The 13,617-nt window shown below is 42.2% G+C and overlaps 1 protein-coding gene across 1 annotated transcript in view; it reads left to right on the top strand.

The window, feature by feature from the left end:
- Window positions 1-13,617, top strand: part of TBL1X (transducin beta like 1 X-linked) — a 54,304-nt gene that overhangs the window by 7,758 nt on the left and 32,929 nt on the right. The window contains exons 2-3 of the mRNA XM_009646349.2: window positions 10,541-10,686; window positions 13,450-13,597. Of these exons, the coding sequence (XP_009644644.1) occupies window positions 10,541-10,686; window positions 13,450-13,597 (294 nt within the window). The remainder of the gene's footprint in view (window positions 1-10,540; window positions 10,687-13,449; window positions 13,598-13,617) is intronic.

Here is a 13,617-nt window from a genome sequence, read left to right as displayed (position 1 = left end):
CTGAAAACTGGAGAACCTCAAAGATCTTTTAAAGAACCTATACATAAAGGTGCCGTTAAACACGATAGTCACTGGAATGCTCTTGAAGCTGTGTACATAATTATGCTCTAATAGTAAGGATGGAGACCTTCTGTTTGCTGAGGGAAAAATACATCCTTGAAATGACATCCTGTCAGCCAAAGATAAAACACACATTTTAATGTTGTTTCAGTAACCATCTATGGCTGCGTTATTTGTGTCTACGTACATGTGATCACTGTTTCTTGGGCCGCATGTATTCTGCCTGTGGTATAGGGTAGCTTGGTTCACTCAAGCTGCACCGATATAAAGACGCTTGTGTATTTGCTTAGCATCTATTTGCACAGTTACTTTTGTGCTAGTGGAACTGGGTGCTGAATGGGTATCGCGGAGTAAATGAAGCAATGCACTTGTTAAGGAAGTATGTAAAAACTGGGTGTTAAAGCCTGGCTTTGAAGTTTTTGTGCCTCAATATTCTTGTTTGAAAGTGAGGTTAATACTATGTATTGTACCCTACAGCAGATGGTAAAAGGTTTTAGTCCTAAAATGCATTGCAATCTTCTGAGGAAAGACTATTACGGGTGTACTAGGACAGTATTTAACATGTTTTTCTATTATTTCAAAGTACTATTTGTGAATTTATAGGTGAATATATATATATAGGTGAAAATACATCTCTAAATGCAGTATGAACGAGATGCTAAATATATTATTCAGGTACTGTTCCTGTGAAGGCAGGGTTTCTTTCACCTTTTCAGCTGTACAGTGGCTTGGAGCAATACAAAATCCATTTTTAATTCTCATGGTTTAGCACAGATCTCATTTGTGGGTATGCAGCCCTATTTATATGATGTGTTATCCTCTTTAGGGCCAGCCTACTCAGTTAAAATGAAATTACTTAAGCTTATGATCCAAATCTCTGTTACACTGGAAGTTGGATAGCGAACCAACATTTGTGACCTTTCATGCATTATTTGAGATAAATAAAGCCATGGTGGTGTTCTAGGAATGGAATATGTGTTAAAGTGTCTCTTGGATAAGAACACTTGAGAAATTCGACAAAAAAAGTTTTGTTTTAAATAAAAGTATTTCCTAAAGGTCACCCCAGAGTGAACATTCCTATCTAATGAGAAACCATCTGTAACTATATATATTGCATATGATGTAACATAATATATATACCCCCCCCCAGCATAATATGTATGTAGTAAAAATAGTGTACTATCAAAAGGGTATATGAGTGGTTTTATGCTGCTCCTTCTTTTTTTTTAATCTCTCCCCTACGTTCTGTATTTCTTTTAAACTAGGGAGGAAGTGACTGTATGATTCCAGAAACAGTGAGACTGACTCTGAATTTGAAATTATACTTCTTAGTTGGAGGATGGATGACTGCTGAAGAGACAAATCCATTTCTCAAATAAGAACTGTATTATTATGCACAGTTTCCCTCTGTGCTAGTAATCATTTATTCTCTTTGCAAATACTAAGTACATTTAAGGAAGATCAGGGTCAGCATTAGAAGACAACAAGCTTTATTGGGCTGCAGTTCTGAAACCAATTTTTTTTAAACTTAACAAAGCTATAGATCCTGGGAAGGATGAAGCTGATGACAGGTTAAAGGTAAATACTTTTCCCAGCTTCCTGTAAAGATAAGCAAATTGGTTTCTCTGAATCATGTGAAACAATGGATGAGTCAAAACCACATTGTGCAGGTTTTTCGTAGAGCAGTGAATGCATACTAGCAGTATTTGATGGTTGGCTTTCCAAAATCCAGATTCCACAATGGAAAGGAAAAAATATTTTTACAGCTACAGAAGTTATTGGTTTTGTCATACTTTGTTCTGGCTATATTTTCAAAAGAATGTAATAAGCTGTATGAGGGCCGGTTTTATGTTTGTTTGTATGCACAGCCTTAGAGTTTTGTTGACCAGATATCTGCTGCATATACATACATATAAATGATAGTTTCAGATGTTTTGTGGTGCAGTTCAAGAGGTCCTTTTGAAAACTTCTTTCTCTGTCTTTTACCCCTGTTGCATAACAACAGCAATATAAATGCCATGTCAGAAAAGCAATATGTGGTGCAGAATTTTATAAGTTCCTGTGAAGGAAAAAAAATACACTGAGTATCTTGTTCTTTTGCCATGTGCAAAACCCTACTTTTGCTTGGTATTTCCTTCTAGGTCTCTTCACAGTTTTCTAAACTTGGCTATTTTAATTTTTCTTTGGCCTGAAAGTTGCCATACAGTGTTGGATCTCAGACACTGAGCAAACATGGTGATTTTTAAAGCTATACATGCATAAACAATTACACCTTTGCAAATTTATTCCACAGCACGGATTTTGGTTCTGATCACTTCATGTCCTGTTTTTTAAAGCTTGCATAAATGCAGTATTATAGGGGTATTAAGAAAATAGGATGTTGAGTGGAAAGCAGGTACCTACAGGTCAAGATGGCCTTGCTAGTAAAACCAGTGAAGTGCTACACATTCATCAATGTACTGCTTTTCTATGTGATTCTCCAGGACCAGTGAAAGAAGCTGTATCTTGCAGCTTTGCAAGTTTTGCTAATAGCCTGCACGCTGGGGACTTTCTGCCAGCACAGCTATGGCAGTTACAAATCACCCCTCCTCGCACCAAACCAGCATATCTGGATTAGGACTCCGTTTGTAGTTACCATCAGCAGAAACCATCCTGGTACTGAAGTTTCTGAATGCCCACTGGGTGTCAGCTCTGGTGTCCTACTTACCACCGCTAATAGGTGTATATTAGAACTGATAGAGGAACATAGCTTACAGGGGAAAAAAAAGTGAAGTATGTATGACTGTGAAAGTCTCTTCTATAAATGTGATCCTTAAAACGATGCACGTCTCTTTGGATGTTCGGTTGCATGGATGGGGCTAAAAGATAACAGCATCCCGTTAATTTACAAGAAAAATATTTTTTTTTTAATTGCCACAGCCTTTGTAAGTTATTTCAAACCTTGCCCGTAGTTGCATTAAATTGCTAGACCTATGTTGACATTTATTCACAATTGTCAGTCTAATTTACACAGAGTGAAAAAGGGGATTATTTCAGACCTTGTTTTCAAAAGGGTTTTTTTTAAGTTCCTCTTTCCATTGCTCGTGTTCTGTTTTCTGTCTGTATCGTATTTCTTTTTGTTAATTTGCAGCCCTCAGAAAGGCTTAAACAGTGAGTGCCAAGTACTGCTCATCAAAAGATCATTTCCAAGTTGTATTAATCTTTTCCAACATATTTTCCTGCATGAAAAAGAAAAAAAAACCTGCCAAAAAAATTCTTTGGCACATAATAAAATAATTTTGGGTAGCAGACATTTACTCCGAATTCTTGGCAGAAGGTGAGCAGGTCAGATATCCAAGAAAAAAAGGGTGTAACATTTAATATTAGTGAATAATCGCTTCTACAAAACTTCGGGTAACCAGGCACACTGTAATTTTGGCAACTGACATAAGCTACAGCTAGGGATCCTTCCTTTATATTTCCCAGGGACTGTGAAAGAGCTTGTAATACAGGACACATTTCCCAGGGTTCTGGAAATAATTTTCATCATTCAGCAATCCTAATCTTGAAACAAATGTACAAGCCCTATTGTTCAGCTGATTTTTCTAAAAATATACTTCAACTGCAGTTCTTATTTTAAATTGCTAATGTGTGTCCTTGTTAAGCCCTTTATGTAATTGTGAAGGTAAGTCTTCAAAAATAAGCAGACACTGCCAAAACCAGAGAGGCACTCTAGGATCTATTATCGAGAAAGAAAAAGCTCAGCTAGGAGAAGAACCTCAGTCTGCTGTGAATAATAAACAAGACGTGGCGTAGGATTTTTGCCCACCTTGTTTTTTTTAACTGCTTATAGAATCTTATCAGTGGCTTGAGGCACCAGACTCTTTATTTCCGAGTCCGTATTTCTCCGTATTTCAGAGAAAACGGTGTCCTTTTTGTGAAAGCTCTGCATATGTACCCTAGGCTTTTATGGCCATATTTTTATGGGTACATAATTACATTTAGACAGAAATGTAAGGAGAAGCAAAGACAGGGATCCATGCTACATTCTCAATTCTCACACTATGCATCACACAGAAGGAGAAATACTAGAATGGCAGCTGCGGTTGAGTACGGTAAAGAACATCATGGTATTCTCTTGGGCAATGGGCAAGAAATTATGTCATTTACCTCAGGAGCTAGATTAGCATGTGTTAGACCCAGGATCAAGAAAATCCAGTTTTCCTAAGTTAAAACATTTGCTTCTGGTTTTGCAGCCAGAAATTGTGTTCAAATATGCCCTTAGTGATACGTGTCCCTTGCTTCTCTATGCTGGTAAACCTAGGCCTACAGAAGTCTTGATTTAGTGTTAACTGTGCTGTTTGTACATCATTAGTATTTGGAGGAAATTATTTTGTTAACGGTCCTAGTTCACTCTTCTGTAGTGGAATTTTTTTAAACTGCAGTGGTGGGGCTTTAATTTATTTCAGATCACCACATTGCCAGACCCAGACGTCAAACTTGGGAAGATGTTTTTTCCACTGGTTGCATCTGGTTTCTTTGGCAAGCAGCTGTGTGGGCTGCTTTAGCGTTATTTGGGTTTGGTAACATGGTAAAGCAGCCGATGGGACCATGTGGGGACATCTTTTCCTCCTGCATGTGATTTTCTTTTGACTCATTAGGCTGTAGAACACTTCTACTTGATGTGTCTAAATCTCCCGGGTTTTTTGCCCATCTACCCATTCATGGTCGTAAAGATGACTTCCTTTACCCCCTCACAACCATCTTTTTTTCCCTGCAGCCAGTACAGCTGCAGTCAGCTCTTACATGCCTTCCATTCTTGCATGAATTCTACATCAAAGTCTCAGCAGTAGTGCCAGGTACAGTGCTACTTTAAGAAAACAGGCACTCATGTAGCCAGAAAACCTGAGATTGCCAGTGGATCCCTTTACAGCAGTTCCAGGTTGGTTCTACTGAGCCAGAAGTTTTAATCATTTCTAAAACTTTGCTCATTTTTGTATCCCATACCTGCCAAATACTTTTGAAGAGAACAGTGTGTTACTTCAGAGATGAAGATTGGAAGAGCTAGCATTGGGAATTTCCGGAGAGAAAGACAACAGAATGTTAGAGAAATCAATGAAATAAGAAGTGTTGATTATTTCCACCTGGAGATGGTTAAATTGCTGCAGAAAAAGGAGGGGCTGTCAGATAGTTTATGCCGCCTCATTTATTTATTTTTTCCTCTTTCTATTGAGGTAATAACATCACTAATTTAGTGATTTCTAGAAATTGAATCTAAGATCCCTGTATTTGAAAACCTTAGTCTGGACTGCTTGAGTTAAAGAAATAGGAAAATTTATTAAAGGAAATGACACACAATTCCATATGAAATCTCACTACTTTCCAGGACAGAATGTCACATTGGGCATCAGTTATACAGAGATTTGTAGGGATGGGTTGTTACTTGTACTCAGTGTTCATCATAAAGATGCCTGAGGTGCATGTGAAAGGCAATCTGATGTCCATAATTCTTTATTCCCTGTTTCACTGTACAGTAACAAATGTCTCAGTGAAGAATCTTATAGTATGCATAATTAAACTGAGTAATTTGAAAATAACTTAGACACATCTGTTTTTTGAAAGATTATTTGAGCAATATGGTAGTTAGATTTACCAGAGAAAACTGAATCCAGTTAGTTCACAAACAGAAAACTTCCGCAGTATTCAACGGGTCGCTTAGCTGTTGCTAATCCGGGCATCCCCGAGGTAACTCCGGAATAACCGGCGAGGACTGAAACACCTCAGGCATCGCTGCTTCCACAGACCCCTCTTTGTCTTTCCCCTCACCTGTACAAACGCGGCCGTAGGTGCTGTAGCTGCTACAGTTTAAGGTTGCGGTTTAAACAGGACTGCTTTTTACGGTGCTGAAGGGATTGGCAAACGAAAGGAGCACGTAGTGAACGTCGCAGAACTGGAGCTGTGATTGCCAGATGAGCTAGCGTGGGGGATACTCGGCAGCACCCCAGTTGTGTGCCCAGAAGGAAGAATCCTTCACTCCCAGAAGAGGAGAGAGGCAGCTCTGGAGAAGTCAAGGCATTCCCCGGGCGGCGTGGCTGCCCAGTGCCCTTCCCTACGCTTACATTTGACAGGCGTTTCTGCTGTGAGCCAGGCATATTACTAACAATTAAAATTACGTTGCCTGGAGATCAAACGGGCGCACAAAGAGCAGCGTTATGTTCATTAAATAAAACCCAGCCATATTATGATCGATGAAAAATCTTGGTTTAAGGGGAGGCCATTTTTAACTGAAAAAGGAGCAGCCAAGGGAAAAAAAACCTCGGATCATCTCCATTTTTGCAGCTACAGCAAAATCTATCAGGGAAATTTTGCAAAACACAGCCCTACATATGCATTTTTTGGCACTGCCTAGGGCAAGAATTCCCAAATGGCTGTGTATGTACCACTGAGAGTATATACAGACACCTCAGTGTGGGAAAAGATACAGCACAGAACCAGGACCTGTTATCACTGTCAGTACAAAAAAGTGCAGGAATCTCTCAGTGAGGAATTTCACTCAGTTTTCAAGTCAAAAAGACTTGCATAACGATTTGGGCGGGGGGGGGGGGTGTCATTTAAGTAATTTTTTCTGCATTCATTGTATCCTCTGTGCTTTTATGTTCTGTAAAATCTTTTTAAGACCAACTATTCCACAGTTGATAGGCCACCTCCCTTTAAGGTGATCATACCAAGTTCTGCACTGTTCACTTGGATTATTTTTTTTCTCATATGATAATGTCTGCACTGGTTGCACATAGGTTGATGGTTTATGTTTTCCCATCTTTTTTGAGGTAGAAAAAACCTGGAAGCCATTCTCTCAAGTCTGCTGAAAGGTGCCGGTTAGGGCACTGGTCACGGTACGGCACAAGTGACCTGTCAGGTTCACTGGTACAAAACCAGTTCAGCGTGTGGCCGTGCTCTCTCCCCTTCTGCCCTTTGTGTTCATGTCTCTAACCTTAAAAGCTCAGTCTCATTGCATGTGTCTTCAAAGGGTTTACTACATTAAGATTTCATGTGTTGGTGCTATTCGAACAGGAGTTGCTGTTTTATAGAGCGATTCTCACCACTCGCTGACATGACAGAATTTATGAGAAACAATGCATAGGGACACAGATTTGCAACTTTCACTCATTTCACTGCTACTACAGCATTTTGAGTTTGGGTCTACTGTAGTTTCACGTCATCCCCACCGCATCCTGTCTTTGGATCCCCACTTGCAGAGCACCATCTCTCTCTGCTCTCCCTCCCCAACTGCCCTGACAGCCTGCAGGGAGTCACTGCGGGGCGCGGAGGGTGCTCGTGTATTGGCTTTGCGTTCCCCGGTGTGGTTTCATGAACTTCGGAAGGAGGGCCAAGTTAACTTCCGTAACACAAGCTAACTTTTAAAAAAACTTGCCTTTGTTTAATAGGAATCACCTTTTTGTTAGACTGAAGCATAGAGCTGCAACATTGCTATACAATTCAGTGTACTCACACACAGAGCCCAAAGAGAACTGATGACATCTGGTAACTATAAAAGCAAAGCTCAAGTGATTTTTCAGCATTATCAGAAACCTGACGTGGGTACAGCTTCATTCAGGATTTTGTTAACTGTGTGTGTTACTTTTAAAACCAGTCTACTTTCATACGAGCTTTATATAAATGCTACGGTAGTACAAGAAATCAGGAGGTAATTAGCTATCGGTCGGTGGTCTGGTTGAGTTGTTTCTGTTGTGTTTGTTTTTCTTTTAATTACAATTGTACGGGAGGATTTTTCCAAGAGGGGTGAGGAACAGTGTCCAGCAGCACCCACTCAAGCAGTTTCACTCTGTTGATTTCCATTATTTGGATCTTATGAGATAAGATTTTGGGAGAGTTCATTACAGCTGCTGGAGATGTGTGAGTGCAATTACTCTTCAGTGACGAAGTAGCCAGGAGTTTTGTGTTTTGTTGTCTAACAGGTGCTTCGGTAATAGTTTCTTAGCACCGAGAGAAACAGTAAAATGAAAAGATGCATTGCAATAACACAACGGGGTTTTGCACTGAGTAGTTCCTTCTCTGATGTGCAGCTACATAGCAGAGGCATGTTGCTCTTTAGGGATGTGGCAGCTCAGTACTGGACAAAGAAGTTAGCTGTGTGCCACAGTCATCTGCCTGCTGCCAAAGATGGGGCGTGATACACGCCAGCTGAAAAGTCTGCAAGATACCAAATGCAATAACGAGCGGTACAAAGTCATAGTTAAAAATTAAGCCTACTGTAGATCCACAGTAATGATTTTCTGCTTTTTTACATTTTCTGTCGATGTTTGTTGGTTGCCATTTTTATGGCACTCACCTTTCGATTGAATGAGAGACCGTGTTACAGCTTTCTGAGCTGCCGACTCACAAACTAGCTGCTGGCTTTTTTAGCAGTCAACTTCAGTGCTTCTGGACAACAGCTTGATTATCTTGTTCTTCTCCGTTCTTAAACAGAATTGCTGATTTATCATCCATCATGCATTTTAAAGTCCATTCCTTTTCAAGAAGGTGTTGTTGTTGTTAAATACACATAAATATGAATTAAGTGGGATCTGATTCAATAGTTCTGGTTAGTTGCATGACGTGTAATTATATGTACATAGACACTTCAGTGTTCAGTGATCAAGCCCTAGACCTCTCAGACACAGGCTGTGTGTGCTCAGTGCTTGAGCTCTTCCTCACTGTGGTGCCCGGTAACGTGCTTAGGTGTCCTACAAAACTAATAACAAGGGAAGAACACTGCCCAGCAGATCTTACAGTCTGGTTTGGATGCAGCAGGAGGTCCAGCAGCTCACAAACTAGACCGGGGCATAAGGAGCCATACAGGATAAGAATTGGACCGTGGATTAGATAAATGATAATGCAGTTTTCCAGGTGTTTTTTGCTATGCTTTATTTTTCTGTCTTGTAATCCTGCGTAATTCCGCTCATAGGTGGACCTGCCACTTCCTAAAAAGTATCCAAAGCATCCCAAGCATCCCCCAAAACTGGGGGAGTGCCACGAAGGGAAGGTAGGGTCGGGAATGGAGAGGATAGAAGCTGTTACCAGGAAGAGGAGAAAAACAGTGGCAAAATAAAATGTGTAGGGGGAGAGAATCAGAGAGAAATGCATACCTCTGTTTCAGATGTGGGAGGCATTCTGTTTCTCAGCTTGTTTTTGCTATCTATCTACGATCATAATTGAGCTAGCTGCAAAAAGGATCTCGAAAACAATTTGAGTGAGAGAGAAAGCATTACTGTGGAGCGAGCCCAAAATCCCATCCTCCAGCCCACACACAATCGGACATTGCAGTGATATGGGGGAAATCCCTTAACGGACAAAACTATAAATGAAACTACTGTTGACAAGGGGAAGAGGCACAGCTATATTTAACGGAAGTATTTTCATTTGAGAGCTGCTTTCTTTTTCTTCTTTTTTTTTTCTTGTCTGGTCGGTGGAGACTGCGAGGGCTCTTCCTGTTAGAGACAGTGCATGGGTGGTTTCCCCAAGGCTTTTAATGTTAGATTAATGCTCTGGAGACAGTGTGGTGATAAATGGGTTCCTACAGTTATATCTACATCCTGTTCCCCCTTCCCCCTCCCGCATCTGCCCCTACGTACAGTCGCTCTGCAGCCCTCGCCGTCGTACCCAGCAACAGTTTTCCGCAGCTTCAGCCAGCGTTTTAAGGCACAGCTCTGTCTTTACAATGTGTCCAGCAAAATTCTTTTAATTTTCAGTGCCCTCGCCTTCGTTGCCCCTTATTTCTAGGACAGTGACAAAACTGAAGCGGGGAAGAGAAAGACTTCTGGTTAAAGGATGGGCCGCCGCACTGGCTCGTCGGCTGCTGTTTGGCAGATCCCAATGAATTACTTTTGCTATTACTGTTCACTTTCGGAAGATGGGTTTAGGGGAGCAGCCTGTTTGTTGTTCCACCTTGTAATGGCAATGCTCTGCGCGTCACGCTGTGCTCAGCAATAAATGGGCAGAGGATTCGAAATCTCCTCCCTGACATAAGGGAATGGCTCCCCTCTGTCAGCTCTGTCCATGGCTTGATTTTATACAACCTGTGCCCTGATAGGGATTTAAGCGTTTATCTTCAGAAAACACCCACGCTAAAATGCAGCAAGGGCAGTGAAGCTTTGAGGCACTTTTGGTTTTTTAGCTGGGCTTGCCCTTCTGGCGATTCCTTGGGGGGTTTGTGTGTTTGTTTTTGTTTTCAGTCAGTACAGTTCTCTGGTTGTTTTTCCTCTGCGTGTGCTTCCATTTCTATACGGCTTCCCCTATGTGTGCAGGGGAGGGGGGTGGGCGGTGGCAGGGTGGCCAGGGTGGCTCTGGTTCACCTCCCCGGCTCCACGCAGCCCGCCCGCGGCCTTCTGCTTGCGCGGCGGCGTCTCTCAGATCTCGGGAGCAGAATTATTTTTAGACCGCGAAGGTGTATCTGGCTGGTGCGTTTAGATTTCGTGTCATGGCTTCCTTTTCCTGCTCTCAGGTTTCTCCCACTCGGCCTTCACCTTCGGTATCGAGAGCCACATCAGCCAGTCCAACATCAACGGAACACTAGTGCCACCTGCCGCACTCATCTCCATCCTCCAGAAGGGGCTCCAGTATGTGGAGGCTGAGATCAGCATCAACGAAGTAAGTCCCCCCACCCGCCCCCACCACCGCCACCGCCCCTGACCGGCACGCCGGGGCTGGCGAAGCGCCGCGTCCCAGCAGCCCGGAGAGGCCAGCCACCCCTCCACCCTTCCCATCGACCGGGTTTCATTTTGTTCCTCGTACTTCGCCCCGTCCCCAGCAGAGAGGACAAAAAGCTCTGAGGCAGAAATGTGTTTCAGTCTTTAGGCACTGAGGCCTTCTTTGCGCTCCTAAAATGGATTTTACAGTCTTTCCGCTACCCCGGTCAGCCAATCTGGGGGTGCGCACGTTCTCGCAGCAAGCAAGAGAACGCGCCTGTGTTTACGGCCTTGCGTTTTCAAGGTCACAGCAGAATTTGGCAGGAAAAGCCTGCAGCGTAGGTTAAAACTTCACCCCCTGCCACCTGCTAGCAGGCAGCGCTGCTTGCAAGCCATGAGAAGCCATGATCAAAAATCCACGGAGGTCACTGGAGAGATCCTCTCTGATTTCAGTGACTTTGGCTCAGATCATGTAAGACCGGGCATCATCCTCTCACGTGCATGGCGAAGCGGTTGTGTGTAAATTCTCCCCCTGGCTGGGGCACTGGCTGTCTGGGGGGGTTGTACATGAGCAGCCCCAGAGTGCTCTTCTCCTGGAACTGCCAGGGGAGACAAAGAAGGGATGCGGGAAAAGCCAGGATTTTTGCCCTGCCAACCTTAAAGGCGTAGCGCTTCGAGAGGGAGTGAAGCGTGACAGATAAGCAAGTGCTGCATTACAAAATATTTACCATAGATACTCATAATTGACAAGAGATCTGTAATAAATATTAATACATAAAAAGCTATTGCTTTTTCCTCTATAGCCGCGTGTAGCATGGGAACAGCAGGGGTGAGAACAAAGAAATACAAAACAGAGAAAAGGTTGTGTTGTTTGCAGTGGGTAGTTTAGAAACTCATTTTTTTTTGTCGCTAACATTCTGTGTGGTTTTCTTCTATGACTCAATACCGTGTTTTAAGAGTTGTGTACGTGTTATTTTTTCAACTGGGGCAATGACATTTGACATTCATGCCAAGCTGCACTTTGATGCAGTTGTAATAACAAACCAGTGTTAGGAATCTGTCCCAATTTGCTGCTACTTAACATTTTGCCCTGTGCCTGAAATTGGAGCTACACAGTTAGGAACTTTGGGCCGTGAACAGCACCTATCGGCTCAGGTCGTGTGACAGCTGTAGGGGTCTGCTCCTGTGCATCCAGCTTGAGAATCGGCCTCGGTTGGGAGGATAATCTAAAAATATGCATGTTGTCACCGTTAAGATCTACGTCACTCTCATCGTGGTTTGATTCTGTTCAAATACATACTGTTAAGTACATTACAGCAAAGCAAAGGCCATTCTCGCTACGTCTGAAGGCCAGTAGGGGCTGCATAGGTGCTTCTCGGTGTGTTACCTCTTAAGAGCAGCAAGTAATCGGTGAGTCTGTAAACAAACGTGTATAAAATTTAAGTATTGTCTCTGTGATCTGTGAAAGGGCAGTCATGGAAATAGTCCAGTGAGCCGTTTTACAGTTAAAAATGTAAGATGCCAAAATCCATTGGCAAACACTTTTTTCATTGTGTAGCAAGGATTTGAGCCAGGATTCAAATAAATGTCAGTAGAGACATTTACATAAAAAATGTTGAGGAGGAAGAGAGCTTATATTTTCCTTCTCTAATGACTCTTCCCTCCTTGTTCTTCCCCATGAGGAAACAAGTATGTGTTATCTTAATATTGTAATTGAAAGGTGTAATTCAGTGACTAGTCCAAGAGAAGCATACTGGACAGACAAACGGCTGTTTTTCTTTATGTGTTATTGTTATCTATTGAAAATTACATTGTTTCCCAGCTCCCCTCATTTATCCATATCCTAATCTTATCTCCTCAAACACAAATCTTCCTGTGCTGGATCTTGATTATTTCAAAGAATTAAAGGGAGTTTGCAGAAGATCAGTAAAATGGGATTTTATGGAGGCTACTAAAAGCTTTTTCCTATATTTAAGGTAATAGGAAACTGAAAGTGAAGCAAAGCTGTGTAGATATAGCAGTTGTTGGCCTGAGTCAGTATTAAGTCTTAGAAAATAGCCCTTAAAGGTGAACTTAATTGGTTGTTAATCCCGAAGCCTAATTTACAGAAATCAAAATGAAAGCCATAACTATTATGAATAAAACTAGTGAAATAAAGGAAGAATAATGGTAAAGCAGTCCTGTACAATCAGCTACAACTGGTGGTGCTGGGCTGATGAACGCCATGTGAGAAACCACTGAATTTGTGCATACATCTTGTTTTGGCTGACGTTCATTATTCATCAGCTGCTTCCATTCCTATGCCCCTGCAAGTGCAGGAAGACGAACAAGCCAACCAAAGTCTATTTGCCTTTGTCATGGCTTTAGCCATGACTCTTTTTTTTTTCCAAATATAAAACAAAGAGAAACTTTCTGTCATCAGTCAGACTTTTTTTTTCCCACAGCATAATTTTTTTGCATCTGTAAAGAGTTTATATGCCTGAATTTTCTATAAAATTCCAGTAAGTGACTTACTGAACAGGTTTGTAAGTGGAACATGAGTACCGCCATCGTGGATCTGAGAGAGACGCGGGTCCGTGGTAATGCAGCACTGTTGGATAAGTCAAAGTGTAGCATCCTCACACAACCTAGTTTCATTTCTTTATCTCGTTACCTCTTTGCCAACCTCAATGGTGAAGTGAAGATCCTAAACTTGCAGTTTCACTTCTGCTCGTTTTCCCTGCAGGATGGTACAGTATTTGATGGCAGGCCGATAGAATCACTGTCTCTGATAGACGCAGTGATGCCTGATGTTGTTCAGACCCGGCAGCAAGCATTCAGAGAGAAACTAGCTCAGCAACAAGCCAGTGCAGCGGCGGGCGGGGGAGGGAAGGGCGGGAAACACGGGGGGAGA

Source organism: Egretta garzetta, unplaced genomic scaffold (assembly GCF_000687185.1).
Source record: "Egretta garzetta isolate BGI_Z169 unplaced genomic scaffold, ASM68718v1 scaffold49, whole genome shotgun sequence".
In the NCBI taxonomy this organism is placed as follows: domain Eukaryota; kingdom Metazoa; phylum Chordata; class Aves; order Pelecaniformes; family Ardeidae; genus Egretta; species Egretta garzetta.
This window is presented reverse-complemented; position numbering and strand designations above follow the sequence as displayed.